Raw genomic sequence first — 27749 nt, forward strand, 5'->3', positions numbered from 1 at the left:
ATTTCCATCTCATAATTATTGTGTTTTATTGACAAAAATAGACATACAAAATATATCGCCGTCTAGGCATTTAATACTCATTATAGGCTTTATTACTCTGATGATTTTCCGGAGACTTGTTCCTGATTTAAAACAGACAAGTTTTGAATGCAATTCATGTGCATAATTCCAAAATATGACGTGAATTGATTAGACTCTGGTCTTAGAAAAAATTAAAACTTAAACGTAGTTGTTGTATTGAGTTGAATCAATCATCTTCTATTGATACCCATAATATTCGAGAGAGATCAAATTCTGCAGAAAGTAAAATTTATTTACAATATTTAGGGAATCACAGCAAATATAACCAGTAATATAAGAGCAATACACATAATTATATAAACCAATCCTCGTAGATAGTGAGAGATCTTTTTATTAGCAAACTATGATTTCATAGTCAGCCTTCAGTGTTGCCACAACTGTAGTTGCGATATTTTGACGTTCGTATTTACCGAAATATTATGAGATAAATTATACATCGCTCAGTTAACTTATTTTCATTAAAACATTGTATTATTCAGCTTAATCTTTATTGCTATGATGCGCTTAGATGATTTTATTAGATTAATGATTTATTAAGTATTATCTTAATATATACATATCTCCTGTCACGATGTTTGTCCGCGATGAACTCCTAAACTACTAAACCGATTTTAAATTAAATTTGCACACCGTGAGCAACTTAAGATTTGATCTTTAATTATAGTCGCAATTTTATTTTATTGCAAATTATTTGATATAATTCTAACAGTTGGTTCTAACACAGCAGTGTTAAAAGTAACCAACGTTTCACATAAGCTATCTACCTATCACATCAGTTCTCCTACAGTTTCCCTTGTTTTCCTGTAGGTTGTAAAAATGTGATAATTACAATAACAACAGATTTACAAACTATTTTAATATTTTGTAGTGAATAATCCTTGATAGAGTAGTATCCGAGTAGATCAGCCTGTCTCACATCGTGGATTAAGTGGATCTCCCACTGCAGTATTTTTGCACATTACGAGCAAGTTACTACTAGGGGCCAAGGCAAACTGTTTTAACAGTAGTGTATGTAGAATTCGAAAAACTAAGATTTGTATGAAAATTTGTCGACACAAATTTTAATTTTCATACTGTTGAGGCATCTTGAATAAGCCGCCTGAATTTAATATTTTTAATTGGGATTAATACTGACGAGATGTTAGATAAAATGTTAGATAAATATTTTACTTGGTTTAAAGTATTAATTAATATGGATTTGGAAAGAAATGCTAAAAAATTAAATGTTATTTAAGTATGTAATTACAATGGTTGTGAAATAGGTCCACTATCCTTTATTTTTACGAGGTGAGTTGAAATTAAAAGAAATAAAAACATTTTAAATGGGACGTTTGGGAGTGTTTCGGTGGCTTATATCAGTGTGTGGTTATGAAGTCACAAATTCAGTGAAGATATTTTTGTAATTTAAAGAAATAAATAAATAAAATACAAATATACAAGTATACATTTAAGTATTATATAGTATATCATTATAAATGTTATCGAATTGTGGTTTAACTCGCCAAAAGTGTGAGGAGGCTTGTGAAATATGAACAGAATTCCGGTATAAAAAAATATAATCATTAAATTTATAAATGTTTCCTCGTAGATATTATGAAAGCTTCCGTTAACACAAATAGTACTGATGTTTCTTAAAAAATAGCCGAATGAAGGTTAGTCCTAATAACATCAAAACATTTAAGAAATTAAGCCACGGTCAATAAATTGACTTGTACAACGATTGCGAAAATTTTCTAAGATGAAACATTCCTATTTGTAATTATTTTAATTACATTCCAATCATGAATACGATGAATTTTATGAATGGTTTCTAATTACCTCATTACAATAATTGCGATGTGTGTGTCAGGGCTGATGTCATGTGAGAAATTATTATTACATTTTTATTTGAAGAACGCATGAATGCTTCTCAGAGACGTAGACACTGCATTTCCTCTCTTGCTTTCTCTACCCTCGTAACATTGTCTGTGCAGAGCTTCCGGTTGTGGGAGCTTTTAAACTTCTGTTCACGTTGAATAACGTTCTTGTCAAACATTTTAAAACAATGATACAGAGTTTATAAATAATATTAAATTCTCAATTAAAAGTTATTGGCCCAATGCTTTCAAGTAATCTAAATTACATTTTAATTAAAGACTTAAGATGAAATAATGAGTACAGTTGTTTAAATAACATAATTTTTTTCTACTTAGTCCAAAAAATAAATATATATAACATAAAACTTATTAAAAAATTATCAAATGTAACATTTATAAGAGTATACATCATGCAGGAAATTTGCAACACATTGATGTAAATCAATGCCTTGGAAAGAATAATGATTGATTTTCAAATACAAAGAGGAAATCGAATGAGGTCAATACAAAATACCAATTGGTGTTTCATCAGATAGGGTCTAAATCGCAATTCTTTGAGTTGGCACATACTCAAAAAATTATAAATTCAATAAACGAATAAATTGAAATGCAGTTTCTATATTTTAAAAGGCTATATTGTACGCAGTTTTTATAAATATATATAATATATATTTAAATATTTACCAAGATTTCATAACCTATAATTAAAACAATACATTCACACATATAATAAAGCAATAAAACTGCGTATCTGTACGTGTTTGCGTTACAAAAATAATTATAGGTAAAAGTTTGACGTTATTTAACCTGCAAAACTCTAAAACGAATTTTATGGTAACAAACAGATAGAGTGGAACAAGGTTTGGACTTTAATTAATTTAAATGAGAGAAAACTATTTGGATATTCAAAAATTGTTCCTATAGTAAAATATCATACAGAAGAAAAGTTATCAAACGCGTTACCAAATTCATACGCCATCCATCCAATCCACCTTTTTATTAACACAAACTGCTTGACTGATTTTTATAAAAAGTAAAGGTCTCTTACTAGTTAATATTCACTATTTTTTATGTCTCTATATTTTAATAGCTATATATCTTTATATGGTAATGGCTATACCCTAAAGAATTAAATAACTCGCCAAATAAATACCCCAAAATATTAATTAACTTTTACAACGTTGTTTACTATGAATATTATTTTCTTTATTTCAGATTTAAATAATAAAATGGTTTTAAAATGATATTTATAAAATTACAAATAAATAAAAACTAAAAAGCTACCAATCGTCAAATACTGAAACACACGTCGAATTTTAAGCCTGCTCCGGTTTTACCAGTTCATTGATGGGTACTTGTCATAAATATATACAATTTTGATAATATAACAATTTTTTGTTGGAATTTTAACTGCGTTTGAATATCAGCGTAAAATGACTAATCTCCAAGGTAATTACAAAAACAAAAAAAAAACTATAATTATATGTAATTTATAATAAAATTAAATCATCAATGTTTAATAAAATTTACTTATTTTATTTTTTAAATGTTTTCCACTATTTTATTAATTAATTAATGAACCCATATGGTACCGTGAAACTATTTATTTTGTTTATTTTTTCTCTATACTGAATTTTTTATAATTACTATACAGTTTTGAAACTGGGAAGTTAGAACCTTTTGAACTTACAACATATGTCACCTCAGAAGCCTGGTTAGTTATTAATAAGTTTGTACTATTATAATATTATAGTTGCTTATACCTTGAAAGTACTTATAGTATTTTTTTTTAATTTTGTGGATCTGAGATAACCTCACTTTATTAAGTTGACATATCTTTGCTCCTACCGAGGGTTTTATGAAGCTAACGTTGGCCGCGCTTTCAAAGATTAAAGCAATTTAAGCGGAGAATAATGTTTTATAACGTTGAATTGTCCCTTACATAATAAAAAAGTTTAACAAGGTCTTATCTATACTGGGTGAATGGCGTTACAGTGATCTAGGCCAAAAATTCACCGCAGTGGATTGACCACTTTCACTCTTTGCCGACCACACACTAATCCAATTTGACTGCATTTCGTATGCTAGTACATTCATTTTGGCTTCACATTTTATTGAATCTGCCTTTTCTAGTTCAACATGTTTCATAATAATTTAACAGTGAGAAATTCAGTGTGTTATAAGATAATGATTTAGACAACGTTCCTGGCGAGAGAATGAGAGTAGTCCCAGAAAGCAATCAACAGTATCTTCGTTGATTACAGTCCCTATGAACAACACTAAAGTGAATATGTAAGGAATCCAGTTGGCTGGTTTAGCGAATTTTGGGTCTTTGAAATGTCGGTTTATTATTCTTCTCAGTTATTTTACCGAATTAAAGTTTAAATGTCTCAATTACAATCACTTCTTTTCAATATAATTTCTTACTTATAGTATTGACTTTCAATTATTATTTAGCTTTGAATTTTATCTTTACGATATCCTTTTATTATGTATTCGTATACGTTTATAATTAAGTAATAAATAATAATATAATAATGCGTGAATAATTAAGTATTCGTATTCGTTATAATTTATCGGCCAGCAAGTTATTAATTGCGATTTTCATTGTTTGCTATATATTGCGTATCTTATTCGAACAACACATTTCCTTGCTTCTTTTCTTTGTAAATCGCTTACGGAGCGCTTCCAAGTTAACCATACAAAACCAGTAGATTTTACCTAATTTTCGTGCTACGGCTTCAGCAAGATCTATGAATAAATTATAGTTTCTAGACAATTTCCTTATATTATTATTGTAACTATATGATTTAGCATATAAAGATACCATAACAATGACCAAATCGGCTTTTATTAATCATGTCAATACGCTTGCTACCTATTGTCCGAGAAACTTCGTAAGTGACAAGTGGTTAAGGACTGGTTTCTGTATGACACGATTACGCTCATATAGATATCAGCTAGGCTACTCTGTAATCCTTCACCACTATAATAAATTGCGAATTCCATCGACGTCATCTAACGATCATTTCTCTGGATTTTGTAAAATAAATACTGATCACGAAATACTAATACATGAGTGCCAGACGGCGTTTTCTCCTATTTTCATTATATATATAGCTTTAAAAATATTGGAGAATATAGAAACTCTTGTACAGACTCAAAGAAAGAAAAGAACATGAACATAGTTCAATAATACAATATTTATGATTCAATATGGGTGTGTAATGAAGGAAGGTGTTAAAGTTAAAATACGTTGTAGCCTCTTTCGTATATAATATGACCTTAGTAATGGTTGTTATTTTTAGGTTGTTATTGATGTTGCTACTATTACGAAAACTCTTGTACCTTGTACGAAATATTGTTTGTGTTGTTATAAATTATATGAAAGGTAGATATATTTTTATTTTAAATTACATGGGGCAAACGACAGGAGGTATACCTGATTTTAAGTGATAACACCGCCCATGGACATTTGCACAGCCGGAAGGCTCGCAAGCGCGCTGTCTGCCTTTTTAATAATTGGTACGTTCTTTTCTTGAAGGACTCTAAGTCAAATTGATTCAGAAATACTTCACTTCGAGTAAGCTGTTGCACCACAAGATTATTTATTATTATTATGTGATATAATTAATAATACATTTATGAATTATCACCAGTTTTTGTGTTATATTAATTATTATACTTGTCATATAAAATGTGATTCATATTTAATATAATTTACTTTATTCCACAAATCTGTGAACTAAGATTATGTAAAGAGTGAAAGTGAATTTACTTGAACCGTAACGATTGTAAATATTGTAACTTTATACTTATCTAACATACGACTGTTTAATTATACTTGACCGCGTAATTATTTATTTATTTATTAACACTTCGTTACATTACAATATAAAAATTTAACATAATTAAATGAAAGGGAGGGCAACTGGCGGCCTTATCGCTTTCTAGCGATCTCTTCCAGGCAACCACTGTATTATCTTATATTAAAATAATATTCATTCTTTTTTAATATACATTAACCTTCAAATTTGGAGTCAAAAGTCATTTAAATTTGTTTAAAGTGTTTATGTATGATATTTTCCACGAATGAAAGCCTTTAAATTTTTTAAGGCACTATTAAAGTGTAAAAAATTTTATAAAAGATAAATATGTAATATAAAATAATTTAATCAAAGTTGAAGTTGAAGATCTCCTCTAAGGTATAAAATACGGTTTGTAAATGTCCTAAGATTACCTAAGCCATATATTAATCAATTACAATGCGTCTCACGGCCCTCACTAAGTGCTGGACGTTTTGTAAAACACCTTACACCTCAATCGATTTACGACATACCCAAAACCATTTTTATACCTATTGCGAGAGATTTAATGCAATAATATATAATTTAGCCTTTTCATATTGTATTGCATAACACTTTATAACAATTCTTATTTCACGGATTTTTCTTGATTTTTATTTTCACTTTTGGATCCATTTCTGCTCCACGTTTCTTCATCCCGTCAATTTAGTTAACAATGTAATTCGACTGATTTGGCGTTGAAGGGCGAATAGTTTTAAGGTTTACTTCGATTTACATAATGTAAGTATAGCATAAGATTTTCTTTAATGAAATACGTTTATTATGGAACATAATAGGTATCACTTATTCCACGTCATTAAATTTGAACCTGTAGGCATCCCTACTCATCGGCACGACAGAAGGTGTAGCTGAGAAAGGCTATAAGGAAAATATGTAAAAATCTCTCGGTACTCTTTAACAAAAGCAAATCATCAAATAACACTTATTTTCAAAACAAATGCAGCAAATTAATTAGAAGTAGTCTGCTCAGCACTAGACCCAGACCCTTTTAGCAACTAGATAATCGCTAACTTTATAGTAAGCCTTTTTTTGGTAAGCAAGCATGAATATTTAATGATATACGTTTATACCCGTCAAAGAGGTTTCGTGTAAATCAGTATGCTGAATTGTGCGAAAATAAAATATTTTTAAGAAGGCTCCTAAAAAAGAGTTGTAGCAACATGTATATTATTCTTTCACAGAAAATCAGTACTGGGGCGCAGACAAGTGAGTGAAGGTACCTACTCAATCTCTGCGTGGTTACAGCACACGGCATGTACACGCATGTCTTAATTGAAAAATACATACAAGTACATTTTACTTTATAAAAATAGGCATCTATGGTACCTTCTAGAAATTATCAAATGCCTGTCGGGGCTATTTTATAATGCAAAAAAAAATTGTTGGAATATTTATATTTAGTGCAATGGTTTTTAAATCTATATACCTAACCTATAAAACATTGTATTTTCGTTTTATATTCAACTGCACTACAAATTTAGCACTTGATTTATCTAAAGTATAATTGTCTCACTTCAAAGAATCCTGAGTGAAGAGTCACTTACAGAAATTCATGATTGGATTTTCTTATACAGAATTGCTTACGAAAGGAACCTTACTAGCGTTAGATGAAGTCACGGACATTTATTCGCAAGCCGAATACAGAATGCCCACATTACTGTGTACCGTGTGTACCTATTGGTCGCAGAGGGATATTTACGCTCAAGTTTTGTCTCGATACCAACAGATTGAACAATAAAAAATGGATAGGATTTCGACTTGTGGCTAACAAAGTGTGTGTGTATTACGTGGCAAATAAATATATTAAAGAACCCCGAAGTATGCAAATATACAAAATAAGCAACCTGTCTTGGCGTCAAAATGCTGGACACATATAAATGTAATATAATAATGTTTTAAATTAATTAAATTCATGTGTGAAATGATCGCTCATATCAATCACTTAATTCCTACAGACTATGATGATTCATGTGTATTCGTTTAACAATGCGGTTTCCGTAAACTGTCAGACATCGTATTTAAATTTTAAATTTAAATTGCGTGATTCTTGCTTTTAGATTAGTGTATTAAATGTGATATAATGTTATAGCAGTGTCAAATAACTTTCACATATCCTGTACTGTGTTTAAAATATTATTTTGCGATTGAGTAGGTTGGGTCGTAACGCGTTTGGACCTTCAAGACCCACACGTCCTTTCAACGAAACATGTTATAACCTAGCATAAAAAAAAACATTTATTTATGTATTAAAAAGCCTTTTTCTCGGGGTTCAGTGCTGTTTGAGTATTCTGTTGGTCTTTTATACATCGACGTAATTTGAATTATTTTTTTCATTTGGGCGTACGATTGGTGTTAATCCAATAAGTTTTTAAAATGTGGGTTTCATTTTTAGCACAAAGATCGACTCTAGATAAACTTGGAGGCTGCATACTGTAAACATATGTATCTCTAATGTTTTACAAATTTTTAAAACCAAATTTCGTTTCGTTTTGTCGGTGGTTTTCTAAATTATATGAAATCGCTTAGCCGCCTTAATTGTTTGCTTCCAAACCTATTACCGCTAATTGTTATTATTGTACTTTACAAATTCTTTGAACCTCGACAACCTTTAGCCTCTTAAAGATTAATTACATTTTTAAAATTTTCCAATATAATTGCTAATTAATATTCGCTTTGGGTATAGTGTTACGGACTCGGAAAAATGTTAAGCGATCAGTAAAAGGGATATTTAATGTTACGCTAATGCGTTTAAGGATTTATAAAAGTCTGTGTTTTTATTCATTCTTTCTATTATGTATGTTTTGTCTATGGGGCTATATAACATTAACCTACTGTTTCTTGATCCCACTATAAGGGAAATATGTAAAATTTAAATTTACTGATATTATAAATTTGAAGAGTATGTTTTGTGAATTGTTTTCTTTTACACGACAAAAACATCCTTTCAAAATAATTGAGGACTAAATAATCATTAATTATCATAGATGTGCAATTATTTAAAATTAAGGGTAAGTGTGGTTCACAGCTACTGTAAAATGTAAATAATGTAAAATTTTCTAAATCAATCTAAATAGCCTAATTTCTATTCTAGGAAATTTCAACTTTAATTATATTATAAATTAATGTACCTACACTATTTTGGAAAAGGAATAATTAAAAAGAAAGAAATAATAATTAGATAGAAAAACCTGGAATAATGATTATTATCACCTAGGGCCTGACACATAATATAGATAAAACGGAAATTGGATCCTTAGCAGAAAAAAAATGACGGTTGTAACAACGGTCATATAAAGTTTAAAGCTAAATAAATCTAATATTTCCGTTTCATAAATCCTTTCAACTTGATAGAAAGAGTACTTCATTAAAAGAGTAGAGCAAGTGGAAAAGAATAAACGGCTAAAACATAAAAAATACTTTCCTCCAACTTCGTTTTTGTTCCCTTTGGAGTTCTGGAGAGACTCTTTGACCTTGGGGTTCAAGTGCACAGGTACTAATTAAATATTAAGGTTGGCGGTTGGTAAATTGTAGTGGTGAACCCAGAGCGAATGCTTTCCTCGCTCAGCTAATAAGTATCGCAATACAGCGAGGCAATGCTGCCAGCGTAACAAAGGTAGACACAGGTGTCACAGAGAATAAACATTTTAATAAAAAGAAAATTTAAATTTGTTTTAATTTTCTTTTAAGTTACTAAAATGCAAATACTGTATATTTGATTGTTATAATTATCAGTAAATGTTTTTTTTGGTAGTCAATTATAAAAAAATTAAAAATGTCCAATTTATTTGAATATCCAGTAATAGTCCAGGTAGTCTAGTAGTAATAGTCCAGAATGTAAGAATACTTTCAATATAATTCTAACTCGGATAAAGAATTAGGTAGTCTAGCTATTCAAAGGGGTAACGCTGCCAGTATCTTCGGAACCTTGTCTAAAGGGACTCCTTTTAATCATATATTTTAGTCATTACATTTAATACAGAAACAACTATAAAGTAGATAACATTTTAATTTTCATAAATAAAAGTTTTTAACGATGTAATTATTAAAAATTTATGCTGCAACTTCTATAACTACTATGTCTCTTAATAGCGCGAAGTTTTAATGGGATTTTCATTACGTGGTTTTTACTCATAAACTAACCTACCCCCTTATCATTGACGTGTTTGGCCTTTTTTGGAGTCTATAAATAGTAGAACTGTAATAATTATAGAACCTGAACCCGCCTATAAATTCTCTTAGATCTAGTCTTGAATTTTGAGTCGGTACACCGGCTTATCTCAATGTTCTACCGGAATCTAGAGCGCAATTTTCTCCCGTCCTCCTTCCATATCCACCTTTACAGAGGGAGATTTCATTACACAGATATAGTTTTAAGGAATTAGGGATTAATTATATTTTAACAAAGCACTAATTTGTCGCACATTAAACACAATTTGAAAGAAAAAGACGAAACTATGACACGCTTACAATTTGAGATAATTTTAATAATATTTATTGTGGTGTTTCAGGGATCATTCTTCTGATTTAATTTTATAATCATTGGCCTTTTAAGCCTCCCATTAAGTATATACCATCACATAATACCACGATTGTTGTCTATGTAAAATAAGTTTAGTGAAAAATTCATTAAGCTTCCCTGAAAGCTCTTCTATCTAAGACCACTTAATTCTCAAGCGAACATAAGTAGTAATAACGAGTTGGTAAGAAACTTGAAGAAAGCTAAACAAGCATTAAATGCTATTATTCAGCTTTAATCTTTGTTTATAACTTATATTATTTCCATTATCGTAATACGTTTTAAATATACGACACAATTATTTGTTCGTTTTACTATTAACGATCAACTTATTAATGGAACCAATAAATGTAATAATGTCATGTTTCAAGGAAATATTAAAATAATAATTGAACGTATAGTTGGTTGTTGTTTAAATGTATTGAATATTGACAAATAATAAAGCTATTTTCATTTGGACGTATAAAATCATAAACAAAATTTCTCTCTATATATAAGCGAATTATTTTATAAGTGCAGTACTATGTAAATTATCGAAAACTTTATGTAACAAAGGCCTGAACTTTTACGATAAAAATTCACGGAGGAATAACAGTTCAATAATATTTTTCTTAAAAGGTAAGGCGAAATTATTTTTGATGCAAGGCCAATTCGAAGGACACATAATTGATCTACCTAAAATAAATAAATTACTTAAAAAAAATCATTGGTCTGCGCACAGAAGTTCTGCACCAAACATGTTTGTATGTACATGACTTTTTAAATCTAAGGAATACTGGTTACCTCACGATTATATGCGTTACCGTAAGAGCCAGTGTTAAGTGCGCACATGATAAGAAATAATAGTATTAAATTATCTTCATCAACCAACAACAGAGCTGGTGCGACTTGTGATGCGCAATGCGTGAATATTATTTTGTCTCATTCGGTGTCGTGACTCTTACTCTGTGGGGTGCTAGCGCTATAAGGCTTTTTAGGGAAATATCAAAAAGATTAGTCGACACTACTGGAGACCGAAGAGCTGGCAGCTTCCTCGGACAAAGAATTAGTCTAGCTATTCAAAGGGGGAACGCTGCCAGTATCTTCGGAATCTTGCCTAAAAGAACTCCTTTTAATTATATGTTTTAGTTTTTACATTTTAACTTAATATTATAACCATAATTTATCTGATGATACTATCATGTCTATTTTAACAATTGTATTATACTCTCTAAGCTTATAATTTAAGAGATTTTAACATATACATAATACTATGTAGTATTAAATTCGATGCTAATCTCCTTCAAACTCAGCCGTATACAAGCACAGATAACAGGGGTTGGAAAGTAAAATTAATTGATTTTTAAGCTTTAGTCTTGCGAGGTTTAATTACTAATAAAACCTTGATTTTCGTAATTACTTCTTAATACTATTGTAATTGTTTGCTTGTATGTAAATTAAAAATGGTTTTCATTCCGAAGTAATTTTATTCTGCTTTTGGAATTCATTAAAGTTAGAGAGTACTTTACATAGAATTAATTACGAAACGTGCCTAGTATGATATATCATTAAAAATATGCCGTCATTAAAATATTCACCTTGAAATATTTACGCAATCTAGCGAGATATTCAGAGTTCATATCAATGATGTTAAGATGAGCTGTAATCAAAAACCAAGGTCAGACCATCACCGTTACTTTTGTAACACAGGAAGGTATACCAAAGATAGAGAGAGAGAGAAACCAAAAAAAGGATATTCGTTTATGTTCTAATCTGTCTATATAAATTGCCGAAATCTAACTAGGGTTGGAAACGTCGTATGTACAAATGAACATATATAGTAAAAATAGAAAATCTTCACCCTATCATATTTATAAAATCTGTTTAATTAGGTTAATTTAATCCCGGGGAAACTAAATCAGTCTTTCCATATGATGGACATAAGAATAATAATAGTAAGTATGGAAAGTAAACTGAAATATGTTCTTGAAAATGTTGCAGTAAGCCTTGAATAAACCAACTGGACGGGAAATACATATATATGTTTTAAATAGTCAACCAAGGTTATACTTATGATTAATGTGCTACGTTGTGAGTGCCTTTGACCCCGCTTGCCCAAACGAGCCTGCGGTTATGGGAATAAAGAAGATATTTGCCTAGCATTGATATTTTCACGGCCGTATGTATTTCTCGTAGTCGCTATAACATTATATTTTCACATTATGGACAATAATGTAAAGTTTAATGATATTCATTCTTTTGTGTAATTTCTTTGTGAATGGTCTTTCAAAACTTAAAAAATTTAGAGTCAATGCGTTAAGAATATTTATGCAAGCTAAACATTGTATTTAATTGCTTTTTTCGTCAGCGCATATTGTTAAGAATAATTTTTAGCAAAAACGAATGTTCCCTAGTGGTGATGCCTGCGACTGAAACCGAACGTTCTGAACTCTAACTATTTGTCTACTTTTTTGTTACACAAAACGAGGAGATAAAGTTACCGGTAGAGGACTGCCACGTCGAATACAAAAAAATGAAAACATGGTTTACAGTACTTGACTATATATCGATTCGAAGTAACTGCCACAATAACTATCGATTATATTTTCTTTCATAGCAACAACAGGCGGCAAACGGGCAGAAGGTTGATAAGTGATACCATCATTGACACTTATAATGCCAGAGGGGATTTTCTTTCATTTAAGTGCTTGTTCAAAATTTATATTAATACCTCACAATAGCTGTTTTTTTAATTCTACATGTGGGTCATGTTTATTGCTTATTTGAGCCATTCGTACTACCTTTCACTGTAGAGTTCTCTTGCATATGTCTTATATAATATAAAAAAACAACGCAGGAACTAACAAGAGACTGTTATTCCTTTTATTATTAATATAAAAATTCTTTCCACCGGAGTTAATATCAACGCCCTGCATGATGCTACTCGCCATGACATACGCTATATTAAGTAGATGACCATGACATTCGATTTTTAACAAAATATCCAAAACACGTAGTATAAGCTTATCTCCAAGTAAAACACATATATAACACATATTATGTATATTATGTTACCTACATGATTTTATAATTTGAAATTTTAAGATGGCTTAAATAATGTCACTTTGAGCGCATTCAATGAATACAACAATTTTCTTAACGCGTCCAGGGTTACGCCTCCACAAGTAGTTAAGTAAAACGCCGTATAAAGTCTAACGTATAATTCCTAGTCTCGGAATTGGTTATATTGAAACACTTATAAATTGTACAGCTTTGTAGGCTCATAATGTAACTCTCACCTAAATAATATTGTTATTCCTATTTCCAAGTAGACCTCAAGCATATGGGTTAAGTATTTAACTAAATAGTAAGCTAAATATTTTGCTACGCACTTTTGATTAGTATTTTTATTAGCACCATTTCGTTTTCCTATTCTCTATTAATGCTTTTATTATTAGTCAACCCCTAAGTTAAAAGATCTGCATAATTTTGATCTTAGTACAGCGTGGTTTTAAATAACTTAGCTTGCTAATAGTTTTCTCGTGTCCATGCATTTGTCACTTAGCGAAACGGTTAAAACGACGTTAATTAACGTCATTATATTATTTCGTTACAATTATTATAAAAAAATAATCTTTTTTGGGTCAAAGCGGGCGTGGAGGGGAATGAAAGAGAACTGAAAAAGGAAGCTGCGCACCTAGAAGTGGCGCCCGTGTACAATAGATTTCCTTAGGCATACAAAAAGTAGAAATAGGTAGGAGTGTTTTATCATCCGAGTTACCAATACCATTTACGTAAGCTATTTAATACCTACGACTACATAGTCGGGGAATTATACAGTTCGACAAATAATAAAAATAAATGTATAAAAGATAGTTTGCTAAACAAAGATTTTATGAAACTTTTACTGGGCAATTTGCGTAACGTCAATAGGCATTAGCTATCATAACTAGTTACCAGTTTATTATTTTTTATCATAGGCAAGCATCAGATAAGCCGTCAAGCCTAGACTGACATGCTACTATATGCTTACGATATCTGAGGCTCGAAATATACATAAAATAAAAAATACATCGTAATGGACCGAAACATATATGTATTTAAAAGTTTTCAACTTGAGCACTGCGGGAAATTCTAAATACACCATTATTTAGAATACGAAGACGCCAACCTCGCCGTATTTTTCCTTCACTGTATTTACGTACATAAATCTGGAAAAGGTGCAAGCCAGGGATAAAACTGACGACCCAAAGATCATTGAACCACTACGTTAACATTTCTCATGATAGAGATGATTAAATATACACTAAATCCCCCAATATGTATTAACCTCCATACCCTTTGAATTCGTTTATAATTATTCTGTTGTTACTGAATACTGGTAACTAGTAATGAACACAATAATTATGAGATGTCGTATTAAGTAACATTGGATTAAATTACTGTTCCCACATAGGTAATAATATAAGGTATATTATTACAGTATATGTAATTTGTATTAACTTTTTTAATTGAATTTGTTTGTTTTCTATGTTTTCGGAGAATATTGTATTTGTGTGTTCATGCATAAGACAGATTTTACGTATTAAATTTGGTATCGATTAAGCTTTGACCATTTCTATTGATAGAAGGGTCTTGGAACCTATTAATTAAACATGCGAAGTCTAGTGCTTATGTTTAAGCTTACATATTTTTTACTTGAATACTTTTTCCTTAGTGAGATGAATAAATAAATACCTTTTTTTAGTTATATAAGACCTTACTTTTAAGTTCTATGATAGCAAAGTAATAAAATTCTCAAAATAATGGCTGGTACTGCATTCTTTTGGTAAATAAAGGCCACTTTTTTACTAATCATTGTGCTTATAGAAAGAAGTGGTGCACAGCCATATTCGAAATTATCCATTAAATTATATTTAGAAATAAATAGCTCGATTAATTAACAATAGCCTGATTTAATAAATTAAACAGCAGATTGACTTTATATTTCATTGAAAATCATATAATTATCAATAAAAAAAAAACATATTAATAAAATGGGACCAAACCATTTCAATTTATTTTAGTGTTACAATAAGATAATATGTTAAATTATATCCACATATATTATTTCTTACGTTGGAAAAATTAAAAAGAATTAATTTTATTTTATTATTAACGAAGATTGAGATTTTGTTATAATTGTCCAAAAACTAGTTTTACTCACATTCACTGTGAAAGAAATTTATTAAAATTGTCATTGAATATGTATTAAGAAATTGACACAATGCTAATGAGCCTTGCGAAAACTGGACTAAAGTGTTTTATCTCGGTTGAAGGTAAAGGACATTCACATGTCGATAAGATTTTAGATATTTCATAATATAGAAAGATTGGTTAGTTAGTCTATTGTCACAATAATAAATATTGTCTCTAATATTAAACATTGATTGATTTGATTGATTCAATATATTAGATTGAATATTCTCTAAATTAAATCGTTTCAAACATATAGATGATTCGAAAAAAATATATATTGTAATAGCAAAAAACAATGTAAAACAACACAGTTTATTTGTGACTTAAAACTTTTAAATTAAGATTTTTTTAAATACAATAATTTAATCTACAGACAACCCCACAAGGCACGGCCAATGTGTGAGAATGCGAGCGGTGCTAAGGCAGCACATCGAATGCGCTCAGAACACCTTGTTGAAAAGAAAGGATAGTGAATAATGACGATAGTTGCAAGTTATAGTGAAATGTCCGTAGGGATGGAGTATTCGGGCGAGATGAGCACATTGGTATTTAAGAGCGAGTCGGTGTGGCGAATGTCATCAGTTAACAAGAGCTCACACAGCCAGGTACATCTACTGTGGATTCAGTGGCACGTTGCATCTAGCTCTTTAACAGAATATCTGTTTACCCCACGCACAAGATGCGCGCATTTGTGGTAAGTTGACCGGAAGATCCGTCAAAGCCATTTTGGCGCACTCGGTTTAAAAAAATATAAATTTTAAAATTCTTACATGCCAGTGAAGTGTTTAGTATTAAATGCCATTAGTGCGCTTAATAGTGGATGATACGGGAATAAAGTTTTAATAAGTACTATAAACATGTAATTTTTATGCTCTTAAAGCATTAAAAAAGGTTCGTTAAATTGCAGTATTGGTGAAATGAAAATTAACATAAATCGCGTCTCATCAATAATTGCATCAGTTTTAAAATGTGTACAATTACCATTTCATTGTTATTTATGTACATAAAACTTGATGGAATTAAAGAGTACATTTGTATTCCATATATCGTTTTACGTGTAACATTGTGATTCTGACCCAAATACTAAATACTTATGTTACGCAATCGATCCATTTCAAATTGTTTACCGCGTTGTAGCCAACTCGATTACGTCATTCTATCGCGATCTTCTCGCTGCATCGATATCATCTCTTGTGAGACTACTGAGCATCGTAATCGGACATTGCTCAGCGAAATTATACTAATCAATTCAGAGATAAGCTCGCCAATTAATTTGTATCTTATTATCATCTTCGGTGATTTAGAAATTCACTGACCATTTAATACATATTTATTTAACTGACGATAGGTTTAATTACGACTTTGACTTTCTATTACAGATCCTTGCCTGTGTGGCATTTGCCTATGGGCGGCCTGAAGCCCCACTCGGGTACAACTACCCAGCCCCTTCAAGGCACTCAGCTCCATCAGGCAGCTATGGAGCCCCATCTCTTGGAGCCATAAGAGTTCCTTCTGGAGGCCACTCTGGCCTTTCATTCGGCGGTGTCTCTGGAGGCCAATCTGGCATTTCGTTCGGAGGTGTCTCTGGAGGCCATTCAGGTGGATTCTCAAGTGGACTCTCAGCAGGAGGCTTCAGCAGTGGCAGTGTTTCAGGAGGATTTGCATCTGATGCCGGTTTTGGTGGTGGCTACGCTGGAGGCTACTCTGGTGCACCTTTAGTACAGAAGCACATCTACGTTCACGTTCCACCTCCAGAACCCCAGGAACAGAGACTGCCCCGCATCACCCCAGTCGCTCCCCCACAAAAGCACTACAAGATCATCTTCATCAAGGCCCCAACCCCTCCCACTCCCGTTGCTCCCATCATTCCCGTTCAGTCTCAGAACGAAGAGAAGACCCTCGTATACGTTCTGGTTAAAAAACCCGAAGAACAGCAAGAGATCGTCATCCCCACCCCAGCTCCTACTCAACCCTCCAAACCAGAAGTTTACTTCATCAAATACCAGACCCAGAAGGAATCCGACGCTGCTATTGGTGGTGCTATCGGTGGTGGTTCAATTGGAGGTGGTCTTATTGGAGGTGGTGCTATTGGAGGTGGTGCTATCAGCGGTGGCTCTATCGGTGGTGGTGACTTCAGTGCTATCAGCGGAGGTGCTGGTCTCGAAGGTGGTGCATCCGGTCATGGAAGCGAAATCTCTGGAGACTTCGGAGCAAGTGGTTCTGACGAGAGTGCATCAGCTGGTCACGGTGCCACCAGCTCCCAGTATGGACCCCCCGGCCATGTAGCTGGCCCACTACATTAAATCGAAATTGGCTCTAACATAGGTGGTACGATAAAATAAAGCTGCTTAGCGAAATTAAGACCTAGATAAATAAATACAGATTATCCTGCCACCGGAAGCTCGCGATTGGACCTCTGTAAATAGTCATCACAACCAACCTCGAGCTTCTAAGACGTACCCCTTACGTCCGCCATTAACTTGTTATTAGTGCACAGTGTTGTTATTCAAATGAAGTATTGCGACTGTTATGTTTATGTATAGCTTTTTTATTTTTGTAATAAAAATCATAATGTAATGCATTTTGTGTTTGTATAATGGGGAATGTGTGGTTCGGAACATTACATCACTTCTGAAAGTAGTATTTCTGTCGTGAAAGGTATGCCCGGAGCTCGAAAAACTCCTTTCTCGTCCGAATAGGTTCAATCTTGAAATCTTTATGGAAACATATCGTTATATAACGTGTGATATCGGGCGAGCCTCAATCTTCATGACTGCTTGCTAATGACCACTTTAATGGATCATATGCGTAATCAAACTATAATTTGGTAATAGTTAAACGAATAATTATATACAATCTCTTTAGCTTAGCGTTTGCATAATAGGTGTTAGTTTAAACGTTAAAATATAATTATCATAAAGTTATTCAAGAACTTAATAGCTATATTATTGTCTCCGATTATGGTCAGTAGAGATAAAATAATAACGATTTATAAAGGGTTTTTATGATGTTTGGCATTGACTTAAAAAAATAATGAGTTCAACCTACTTAAATATTCTTTAACCATGCAACCAGTTTAGGTATTACATAATTTTTACACTCTGTTACCTTTAAATAGCATCTCTCTTCGTCACACATCAGGTGATAGTATACGTTGTAATGTCTAACAGTGCACGTTTGTTAGACATTACATGAGGCATTGGTAGTGCAATACTCGTACAAGAATCTATTTTTCCTAAGAAGTACAAAACTGACTTCATAAAAACACGATTTTTTTATCACTTATGACACGACTGAACATTTATTCTTTTATATATTTTTGGAAATAAATTCAGTCGATTTTTAAGTTTGTGTTACACAAATATTATGTAGATATCTACAAAATACCTTAAACTCCAGCCTGTAAAGCAGTTTAAATTAATAAAAACTGTGAGTATAACATATTGAAAACTTATACTCCAGCCATTGTAACCATTTAAGGACATAAAAAGAGGACTAAAAAAATTAAAATCGAAACTACATTCTTGAATTGGCAGGTTGCCGAATACTCAACCTAGATTGGGAAATTCGCTACAATGTACTACAACCAAAAGTATCTCCAATTCAAGGACAATATAAATCGTCGTTGCAACAGAATAAGCAAAATTATTTGCTGTTTTGCGCTCTTAAATAAAAGATACGTCCGTAAAAATGGTAAAGTTTTGATGGTTCATAACTTTTGTCTTGTTAGCTCGGAGTTTGAATGTTCTCTTTTTATGAATGAAATGTTTGCAAGTAGGATAAATTAAATATAAGAGTTTCGCGTATTAAAATTGCGGTATTTCTCGATTTGCAAAGAAATTGAAAAGGATCAAAACGAAAATATTTTACAATGTGGCTTATATTAAGTTAAAAGGTATGTATTTTTAGAAATACAACGTTGAACACGCGGAGTTTATTAAAATAATTTAACTAAATTTGTGATTTTAATATTACTAAGTGGAGTTTTTGTCCTACTACTGAAACTATAATGATATTTAGTTTTTTTTTTATTTTTTCTCTATCTTCTTATCGGGTTTTTTTTACTACATTACTTCTATTAATTAGTGACTAAACGTAAACTGTATATTATCGGATAATGGTTCCACGTTGGCCAGTATTGTTTATTTATTGCTACTGAATGAACCATTTCATCTTTTGATTTACATTTTCACCTCACTGCCTTGCTATAAAGCAGGTGAACCATGGTGACAGTTTTTAACGTTAACTTCATAACTGTATATGGCATGGTATGTTTTATGAACTTAAATGTAAAAAGCCTTTAGCCTCTAGCAAATAATTACATAGCTAGCAAACACTGTATTTGCGTAGTAAATTATAGCACATTTCACCAGCCATTAAGAGCTTTCTGACGGATAACGGTAAGGTTTTGCTGAATCTACACGAGCTTTTAAATTTAGCGGGGAGATATAATATATCTTATTCTACGTACCCCGTGTTAGACTAGTACAGTCCCGAATACATTGGTATGAAGCCTACTTGAGAACTGATCTTGTTTGCGAAATAAGCACTTGCTTCTAGCAGATCTAGCTACATAAGCAGATCATCTAAAGTTATATAAATGTGCAACGAAACTGCATAAAATAGATACATAGGTATGCATATTTATGTAAATAAGCTTTGGCTTTTACATGATAATATATATATATATATATCATAATGAAATATATATTATCATGTGATGAGAATTTAAACATACCATTTCCTATAAAATAATAAAGTATATATTTTATATGCATCTTGTTTGTTGTTCGTTTGTAATTAACCTCCTTAACGACTGGACCGATTGGAGAATGTTTTAGATGTACAATTAGATTTTGTTTTTAGTTTATAAGACATGTCTGCATGTTTGCTATTTACATAAAGTATATTTTTAAAATCGCATTTAATAGGAGATTAAAGACAGTTCGAGATAATAATTAAAATTAATAAGGTAAGTATATCTTTAAAAAATGTTATAAAACAGACGAAAGATTGGTTCTTTTTTGCATCTTCTTTCTATGACTACTACGTAACTGTTTTTATGTTTTATTAAAACTTTAAATTCAGGCAGTCAATTCTAACAGGAAGTTATTGTGGCATGCAGTAATTGCCAGCTTAAGGGCCCAACCCTATTAAGAAGGACATTTTACGAAACCCAGTAATGAAATGTACACATTACACCCCTTAAAATTCAAATAATTGTCTTTTTACTCAAAACAAGTGAAGAAATGTAAACTTTTTTCTATGCAAATAAATTAAAAACAAGGATGTTAAGAAATTCAATTTAATTTAATATTGATTTACGTAATGATTGCTTTTAATTGTTGAAGCTTCTGCAAATGCATAATGCCTTAGTAATTTGTCTGTATTACGTTTCTTCACATATTCTATTAAAATAACTCCCGAAGAGCTTAAGTTATCCATACATGTGTCGTGTTTTTTTATAATGTTAGCCATTCGTTTTAACATTATTTGTATAATATGAGAACTAATCCGTTAAACATTTGTGTAAACAAAAACATCTAAGTCTATAAGCTAAGAATCAGTTAACTATACCTCTACCTCTTCCAATAGTTTACGAGTGCCTTTTATGCCAACACAGTATTAAGATAGCAAGTAGGTATAATTTACTACTTCGTCAGTCTTATTTTTGTTTTGATTACACTTCTGATATACGTAATTGATTTTATTAGTAGTGTGACATGAATTAAGATAGCTCGGAGATAATAAAACTATGGTTTTGATTACTTGGGAAAAATAAAATACCGTCTGTGTCACTACTTATCATCTTAATGATAAGTAGTGACACAGACGGTAGTAGTGGCAGTATAATCTATTTCATACTGCATATGTATTTCATTTAGATTATGTTAAACTTTATATAATAATGAATCTTTAACATCTCTAGTATTGTGCCTCTATATATTCGAAAAATGCTACCAAATATCCTATACATTATAAGTACATACTAAGATTACTGGTACATACGCAGTAAACATTTCCTCCTGCACGGCTGTCGGCGTGACAATCACCTCGATGATATACGTGACAGGAGAGGGAATGGCGTCAAGAAATCGAAAGTGATTCGGTTTGTCTATGGATTTTCCTTGTCTGATTCAAACACATTTGTAATCGGTGCGTCGTATATCGTTGAATTTTGCCCATCGTTATAACATGCAAGAAGTTGTATCGGTGATGACACAAAGCCCCGAGCATTTTGATCCGAAATTTAATGTTTTGATCGGAAACCCCATGTTTAATTTACTCATGCCCTACTTAATAGAGAGTATATATAAATTACAAGTACTTGTACATAATATTTACAATTCGTATAACGGTGTCATGGAGAAATATTTTCTGTTCTATAAATTTTAAGAGCCTTTTCCTTTTAAGATGTCAAAATATATTATTAAAAATATACTGAAGTTGTTTTTGCCAAGAAGAAAGTGGATATCCGGTATCCTGATTCCACCACCTTGTTCTACGATTGGCAAAGTTCCAATAAAATTAAGTATTAAATTCTTACATTAAATTAGAGCAAGTTCTATGTCATGTAGGTCTTAATGAAAACTTAGTCTTGTAAAATATTCCTTGGTTCCTGCATCCTGAGAGAAAATTAGCTTGTCATTATTCAGGCATGTTATAAATTTTAAGTATTATGTTGTTTTATTAAATCGAGACGATTTTATAAATATTATTATTAAATAATAAATCAAGCGTGTCAATGGCGCTTGACCCATATCTTAAATTTTCATATAGTAATAATTTTTTACGTACGATTCACTGTATCACTAATGTTGTTTTAATGGTTAAGAAATATAGTATAATGTCTATTTAATTTAGCTACATCGCCATGCTATCTTTCACATACTTTGCTACATTTCAGAAGAAAAACAGCTCCCATAAGTTATTAGGCAGGGCGCCGGGCCTTATCGCTACCCACCGATTTGTTCCGGGAACAAATCGCTACCTAGTTTGGAAAAATAAGTACCTACTGAGGATAAAGAACAAGTAGTTTAATCGTATTCATTTGATTAATAGCAGAATTTATAAAAAAATTATTGAAGTAAATGTTAAAAGCTTCCGTTGCCCTTCACTTAAGGTAACACACAAAAAGTTAACTTTCATATGTACAATTATTTTATGAATTTAGTACTTACATCAATATGAGTGTTTATCGATTTATTTCAGCAGGCTTTATGTAATCTTTAGTAATGAGAGTACACGTAGTTCTTTTTTAATTCTTTACATAATTTAATTGTGTAAAATGTTAAATTATTATGCAAAAACTTATTTTAACTGTTATTGCTATAATAAACTAGTTCGTAATTTATGAGACTATGAATTCTCTGTTCGCGTGTGAGGTTTTGATAGATGCCTATATGTATTTGATAGATGGTAATAGGTAAAATATAGAACTTTGAAGTTACAAATTTAAAAATATGAAGTTATATTTTCAAATGTAATAATACGTAACATAAGTAATATTTATTTATTTATTAACCTTGACTAAAGGGACTCCTTTTAATAATATTTTTTAATTAATTATTAATTTTAAGATTAGTTATTAGATATATTTTTATGTATTATGTTATTTGTTTTGAATAAATAATTTATAGTAATATTTTGTAGTGTAGTATAAGTAATATTTTCATAATATATGTAGAAGCCAAATTGAATGTGATTTGCAAGCCGTCGATCAAACAGTGCAGCGCCGAATTCGCTTTCTTTGCGCAATTAACACAAACCACTAAAAGGCAAAACTAGCCTTTAAATTATGAAAAAGATGCAAATGTGAAAATCATTAACTAAAAATGGCAGCCCCAATGTGTATGTTTTAAGTAATTTGTTGGCTTTCCTGTACTGTTCTATAACCCAAATTGTATCACCTTACGACAGAGTATAGAAGCCTAGCGATCCGCACGGCATCTGTCACTGCAGGCCTTTTGTCTTTGTCTAAAATTATGCAACCGTTAATTTTCCTTCCTACATAAAGGTGAGACTAATGTTTTTAAACGAAATAACTGTTAAGCGATGTCTAAATGAAACAATAATAATAAAGATTTATTTTATATATATATTTTTTTCTGGTTAGTCCATTCCTAACTTCCTTCAGTACCATTGATTGGAGCCCCTTTACACGTAAAAGCCTCCTCTACCTTACACCAAATACCTCCTTACATCAAAAAATAATTTCTGGTTTTCTCTCCACATTCGTTTGGTGCTAACGCTTCCATATCTTCTATCCACGTCTTTAAAGTGCATCATCTTCTCCTACTTCCCCTTGTTTATTTCCGTTGTTTTAAAGGGCCACCTTTTATGTATATGTGTATCCTGTGCATGTTATAACCCGCCCATTGGCATTTTAGGGCATAATGCTAAAATATTCATGTTTTGTCTTTTTTGTTCGCTTTTTACTTAATGTCTTCTCCTTATTTTTAGTATGCTTCTTTCCATTGCTTTCTGGCATGCTTTTAGTTTAGTTTTTTTTTTATTTTGGTGTGGTTTGTCTACGTTTGGCAGCATAGAGTAGGTAATATAAGATACAAGGGTCCAAGATAACTTTTTTTAGATGAAGTGGAAATTGTCTTTTCATGGATCAAACCTTTTTACAGCTCATGTTCTTTATTTTTATTTTCAAATGATAATTGTTTACCTAGCATAAACAGGAGACATCTCGAAAAAAAATATTAAAATTTACGAAACTCTACAATACCACATTATAAAGTAAAAGAGTTAATGGCTTCTGAAAACTGATTTGGGACTATGAATTAAATTTTAAAATATTAAAAATTTGTGTAAGTTTAAAGAACCAAAAAAGATACAAATATAGTTGGAAAAGGTTTGACAAGCGCGTCTCAAGTAAAATGTGTGTTGCTAACCTTAAATAGTGCACATGTGAGATGGAGTTTGGTTGACATTTAGTACAAAATCCAATCGGATTTCCTACATTCCTATTTAGAGATTCTGTGATTTGACCAACATTCGAAGCGCATTGAATCAAGACTAGGCTTATTGAATTCATTCAGTTCTAAATTTAGCTACGAGCTAATAAATTCTCAATATAAAAACTAGGGGTGCATAGATACGCCTTTTTACCGATACGATACCGATGCCGATACTCTTAAAGAAATATCGCCGATACCGATACTAACGCTTATTGAATGAAATATAATTGAGGTAAAATATATCACGTTTGGTTTAAAATTGTTATTTTTTTTTAAATATATTGTCACATTTGCAACGCACTAGACCAAACCAGATTTTGTTCTAATGTTAGTCTCAAAAAAGGTTTCATTAATTTTTTATAGCGCGAAATTTAAAAAGGATCGGCAATTAAAATATCGCCGATACCGATATATCGGCAAACCCAAAGTTTCGCCGATATATCGGTATCGGTATCAGATGCATCCCTATGAAAACCCTTTTTTATAGATTTCAAACTTTATTATATTCCTAACACATTGTTACAAATTTACGTTTAACAAAATGCTGTTAGTTAGTGAAATAAATTCAGTTCTTGGAAATAATACACTGTGCTGATTCACATATTTACCATAACTATTATTCCATAACCTCATCGAAAAACTCATTATACCCAAAACATTAACACCGTATTTCAATGTTAAAAAAATAAACCTCCGAAAATATAGAACTTTGGTTTTAAACAGTCTTCTTCAAATAGCCCGCTCTAAAACCTTTTCGCGATGAGTTATGCAATGCACTTTGAATTGACGATGAAAATAAAAGACGTAGTAGCCACATCATTTATCATCTAACATGACCTTATCGTTAAGTTATTTCCTATTTATGAGCTTTCCCATCATGAAATTGCTTTTGTTACTAACATTAAAGTCAAAACATTGGACTAAAACAAATAAATTATATCAGTTAAATAATTTAATATATGGTTTACTTTGACACTGAATTATATATTTCTTACATAACTGAAATATTTTTGTCTAATTCGCTGTTATTAGATTTCGTACCATATCTGCAGTAAGTTTAAATTGATTGACTCTTTATTTGATTATAATATATTAGATATAATAGAGATAGATTATAATATTTATTTCACAATGTCCGGATAAGTTCCAAATAAGCTATTTATTACTTATTTGTAGGATAAACAGTATTTTTGCGTTTCACGACTGTCAGATAGCGCTATTTGTCATGAAATGCCAAGTATCTCATTCGGAACTTTTATATTTCGAATAATTTATGTGTTGCATAGCTATTTGCCACTTTATCCATACATTGTGAAACAGGCCCTTAAATCGGACGTATTATATATTATAATAAGTAGACAGTATGTGTTTAATGTAAGTTTTTTATAATTATGTTTAAGCCTCTCTAGAACAACTATGTTCTTATAGAAAGCTTATCTGCTATCTATAAGCTAATAGTTAGTATCAGTGTTTTTTAAATATAGGCAACAGTGCAGTGCATATAGGAAATACAAATTGTATCTGAAATTTTGGATTGTAGCAGAATGGAAGGGTCCTGCATTCTCTACTTGCCTGGCAGCACATAATGAATCATTCAGGAGTGAATTGTATAATATTTTCATAAGAATAGCCCCAACAAATTTACTTTTATGGGTTTTCCTTTGGTATAGGATTGTTTGTTAGACGTTCATTTAGTAAATATTTACGAATAATATACAACTAATTGTCCGTCTAGAAAGTTCGTTTCGTTCGTCCGCCAATTTTAATAAGCTAATTATTTATGTAGTATGTTAAAACTTAATATAGAGGATGATGTAAATAATTTGCAGCTCTGTTTACAAAGCGATTTAAAATATATGTTACACATTTATTCTTATATTAATATTAAACTGTGTTATTTCTACTACATTTTTTGAATATGTCAGAATTTCGGGCAGTCCGAGTAGACAAACAGATATTTATCTGCAGGTTTAGGAGGCATCACATCAATTCATGTATTGTCATAAAATGCAGTGCTTACTAGATTCTATGTCACAACGTAAAAGTTTTAATATTATTTATTATTAAAAAAACCATTAAATTTAATTTCGGGTATTTCAACATTTTAATTTCTTACAATAAGTACTAAGCGTACTTAACGTGTAATATGAATTTTGTATGAAATTACAAAGGTTTTCTGAACATAAAAAAACTGGACAATCTATTAACATGTGTCGCAGTCTTACAGATGTTCATTTAAAATATATTGCTTTGTGTCCCAAAATGCCAAACTCACCGCCCAAGAGCGTTGACGAAGAAGAGCGAAACATAACGCTCATGGCCTGGAGATGCTAATAGGAGTGGGTCCATCACAAAATTCTAAAGACTTTTGCACTAAGGACGGACTACAATTATTTTCTTCAACTATTCTTCAATACGAAAAATTTCAAATATTTATTTAATTTACCGTATTTTTCGTGCTAATGCTTCCTGTGTTTGTACATCAAAACGCACAACGCAGATTACAGTTGACTGAAATTAATCAATCAGTGGAAATTGCGTGTTTCACGTTTATCAGTTTATGGTGCCAGAGAATGAAACAGATAAAAGTAAAATATTATTTGCTTGCAAATCTGTTATTACAATAGAGTTGTAGTTTATTTATAAGAATTTTATATTGAAGCACACTATTCTAGTCTATGGATATGCTGTGTTAGTTTTAAGTACCCATATAAGCCTTATGGCACAGGTTTTCCCAGTTTAAGTGCCCGCTACAAACTTAACTTAAACGCCAAGCTAGTATTGACTGTATGGATTGAAAATGTAATATGTATTTACTATTATATATACATACAACATAACAGATGATTTATATTTAATGATTACACTTTAAATTGATATAATAATATAACTACAATTATCTAAACATAATACATAAAAATATATCTAATAACTAACCTTAAAATTTAATTATTAAAAAATATTATTAAAAGGAGTCCCTTTAGGCAAGGTTCCGAAGATACTAGCAGCGTTCCCCCTTTGAAAAGCTAGACTAATTGTTTGTGCGAGGTAGCTGCCAGCTCTTCGTTCTCCTGTGATGTCGACTAACCTTTTTGATAATTCCCTAAAAAGACTTAACGCGCTAGGACCCCACGGAACAAGGGTCTCGACACCGAATGGGACAAAATCATATTCAGAGCCTAGACCCCTGTATTTGCAGACTAGCTTTTTCAGCCGCATCACAAGCCGCACCAGCTCTGTTTTT

The 27749-nt window shown here is 31.3% G+C and overlaps 2 protein-coding genes across 3 annotated transcripts in view; one reads left to right on the top strand and one right to left on the bottom strand.

Moving 5' to 3' along the window:
- The window catches only part of LOC111000387 (frequenin-1), a 103908-nt gene that overhangs the window by 24490 nt on the left and 51669 nt on the right, over nucleotides 1–27749 (bottom strand). The window lies entirely within an intron of this gene.
- LOC111000378 (keratin, type I cytoskeletal 9-like) lies at nucleotides 16097–18117 on the top strand. The gene is made up of 2 exons (XM_022269785.2): nucleotides 16097–16230; nucleotides 16916–18117. The coding sequence occupies exons 1-2, from the start codon at nucleotides 16216–16218 to the stop codon at nucleotides 17837–17839; spliced, it is 939 nt and encodes a 312-aa protein (XP_022125477.1). The 5' UTR covers nucleotides 16097–16215; the 3' UTR covers nucleotides 17840–18117.

Source organism: Pieris rapae, chromosome Z (genome assembly GCF_905147795.1).
Source record: "Pieris rapae chromosome Z, ilPieRapa1.1, whole genome shotgun sequence".
NCBI lineage: Eukaryota > Metazoa > Arthropoda > Insecta > Lepidoptera > Pieridae > Pieris > Pieris rapae.